General features: G+C 40.9%; 1 protein-coding gene across 1 annotated transcript; it reads right to left on the bottom strand.

The window, feature by feature from the left end:
• Positions 1–691: 691 nt before the first annotated feature.
• Positions 692–2,514, bottom strand: LOC105107421 (probable inorganic phosphate transporter 1-3). The gene has a single exon (XM_011001342.1). The coding sequence runs from the start codon at positions 2,512–2,514 to the stop codon at positions 874–876; it is 1,641 nt and encodes a 546-aa protein (XP_010999644.1). The 3' UTR covers positions 692–873.
• Positions 2,515–2,935: the final 421 nt, after the last annotated feature.

Below are 2,935 nucleotides of genomic sequence, written 5' to 3'. Positions count from 1 at the left end.
CGTATTTCAGTTAAAACTATAAAATTTAGACTCCAAATTGTTTCAGGTTTGTGTTTAGGATGTGCTTCTAATTGTTCAGTTACCATTTGTAAACGAAGCCAAGTATTTTATGTTAAAATAAAAATAAAATAAAAAAATTGTAAATCCCACATGCCAAAACAACTAAAAAGAAACAGAATCCAACTTCTGCGTGAGCCATTGAAGATGGTTAAAGAAATCTGATGAGCGAATGCTTAAAGCTAATGCAGACTAGGAGTGCAGCTTCCCATTTCCTGTTTGATATCTCTACAGCTAGTCAGCTGCAGACTAAGAAGCCTCACTGACAGACTTCTTCATGTTGCAGGAAAATTATTTTCCAGCAACAGTAATATTAGGAATAAACACCTCTGGGATAGATTCCGTCAACAGATGCCTTCAAAGAGAGAAAGCCAGCAGTATGGTGTAGAATATAGCGTGTAAAATTAGTAGTATATTTGCTGAGTCCTAATAGGATATAATGTATTGATAATAGACCTTTATCAAGCACAAACATGTAATTGCAGAGTGTATGGAAACAGACTGCTGTAGGAGCTGTTAGGGTTAAGTCATACAGAGCAGAAGCTAGCATTTTGGTGATTCTTTTTCTTCCCAGTTTCATTTCAAATTGCAATCACCTAATTATAATTTTATTTCACATTACAGTAACTTGTTTTTAATCGAAAACTATAAGAAGGCACACTCACATAATTATATTGTAACAACAATCAATGCAGCTGCAATTTCTTTCTCCTTATTCCTCTATTTTGACAGTGAAGGAGGAGCTAGCTTGCTTTATTGGAGATCCACACGTAGTGATTGCTTGAAATACTGGAGAAAAGGAATTAATAACAAGAGCTAAACCATTTCACTCTCTGGACCCACATTAGTTCGATAGTTTCTACCATTTGCTTCTGCATTTCTGCCTGTATCCTGGTCTTCTCCAGAGAGTTCTTCGAGGGACTTGCCTTTTGTTTCTGGCACCAAGAAAGTGCAGAAAAAGCCAATCAAATTGACCACAGAAAGTCCGATAATTGCCTTCTTGATTCCATTTGAGTCTCCATCCTGAGTGTAGTACTGTACAACAAATGCACCGATTATAGCTCCTGCTTTTCCTGATGCAGCTGAAATACCATGACATGTCGAGCGGAATCTTGCTGGAAACAGCTCTGCCGGCACTATGAAGGTTGTACTGTTTGGTCCAAAGTTAGCGAAGAAGAAGTTGAGTCCGTAAAGAACTGCAAACATTATTGGGTGACCACCACAGAATTCCTTTTTCGAATCTGGGCCACATGCATTTTTCTCCCCTCTAAGATACCCATACTTGAATCCGAGAATTGCCATTAAAATGGACATCATAAGGAAGCCGCCAAGCTGGATTATGAACCTTCCGATCCTATCAACGAGGAACACAGTAAACCAGTAACCAGGAACAACTGCAACAAGTGCGATTAAGGACATTGCCTTGGAGAGCTGGTACATCTCCTCTAACGCATTCATTGAGGAGGCCTTGTTTAGCAATCCAGCAGCTGGGTATACATCTTTCTGGGCTAAATTGAGAGAATAGAAAGCAACATCCAATAGGAACCACGTGCTGGCTGTCCCAATAAGTTGAGTCCCATGCTTATAAACAAACTCTTTAGAAAAGAACCCGTATGAAGAGTTGGGATTAATAGGAGCCTTAGAACTTGTTTCATCAACAGTAAAGTCCTGTTCAAGAACCCTGGCCATATCGTTAGCAGCCTTCTTGTGGTTTCCCTCAACTAAGGCAGTGTACCTAGCTGTTTCTGGCATTTTCATTCGCCAATAATAGGTTAAAGCTGCAGGGACTGCACCAAACATGAGCACTATCCTCCAAACAAAATCAGCTTCAGGCTGAGTTGATAGCATATTGACTTGACTAAATGGCTGAGATGGGAAAGCATTCATGAATGCCTTGGAGACAATTGTGGATATAGCTCCTGCGAACAGAATTCCTACTCCTTGCATTGCAAAGACTGCTGCAATGAATGCTCCACGAGTTTTTTGATTGGCATATTCAGACATAATCACAGCTGAGAGCGGATAGTCTCCTCCAATCCCAAAACCAAGCCAGAACCGGAAGAAGCAGAGGCTTCCAATCACACTTGTAGCTGTGGACCCGAAGGAAAGTCCAGAAGCTAAGGCGCACCCGACCATAGTAACTAGAGTGATGCCGTAAACTTTCTTCCTACCAAGTTTATCCCCAAGCCACCCAAAGAAGAGTTGCCCTGCTAGGGTTCCACATAAAGCAACTCCAGTTATCGCATTGTTGATATTTATCGGTAGCTTACCCTGGCCGCCTGTAGCTGGGTCGAAGTAGTATAGGCGGCCAATAAGCTTGGTTACAGCAGTGATGCAAAAGAGATCGTAAGCATCAGTGAAAAATCCCATACCCGCTATAACAATTGCCTTAAAATGGTAGAGTTGGGTCTTGGCATTGTCAAGAGCTAAAAAGACAGCTCGAGCTCCGTCTGACATGTCTGGAGTAATAATTTCTCCAAGCTGATTTGAGAAGAGGAGATGTGTTTGAGATGCACAGGGAGTCAATGCATAATATAAGGAAGGGAATTAAGCGTGTCAGGGATGGTGGTTTTTGTCCTGTATGGATGCAGGACACTGGTAACACAAGAAATTCTCGTTGTGGCTAACGTCTTTATTTATAAAAAGAAACCCGTCATTACCAAGACATCAGGATGAAGAAAGAGAGATAAACACTCTTTGCCTTGGCTGTTAGTCTTAAGATTCTTTATTCCCAGGACACATCTCAACTTCGCAATATTTCCTGATTGTCTGTCTCGGGTGTCAGTCAATGTTTTTAGCACAGCTAGCTGCCAGGATCACTGCTAATTTAAGTATTTTCTCCATTTGAAAGATTTTGTCTGAAGCATAATTCTTTTTT

Source organism: Populus euphratica, unplaced genomic scaffold (genome assembly GCF_000495115.2).
Source record: "Populus euphratica unplaced genomic scaffold, PopEup_1.0 scaffold160.1, whole genome shotgun sequence".
Lineage (NCBI taxonomy): Eukaryota > Viridiplantae > Streptophyta > Magnoliopsida > Malpighiales > Salicaceae > Populus > Populus euphratica.
Note: the sequence above shows the minus strand (reverse complement) of the source record. Positions and strands in the feature narration are given on the sequence as shown.

Excerpts from the sequence above, each read along its gene's own strand:
- LOC105107421 (XM_011001342.1), bottom strand. The coding sequence starts at position 2,514 with ATGTCAGACGGAGCTCGAGCTGTCTTTTTAGCTCTTGACAATGCCAAG.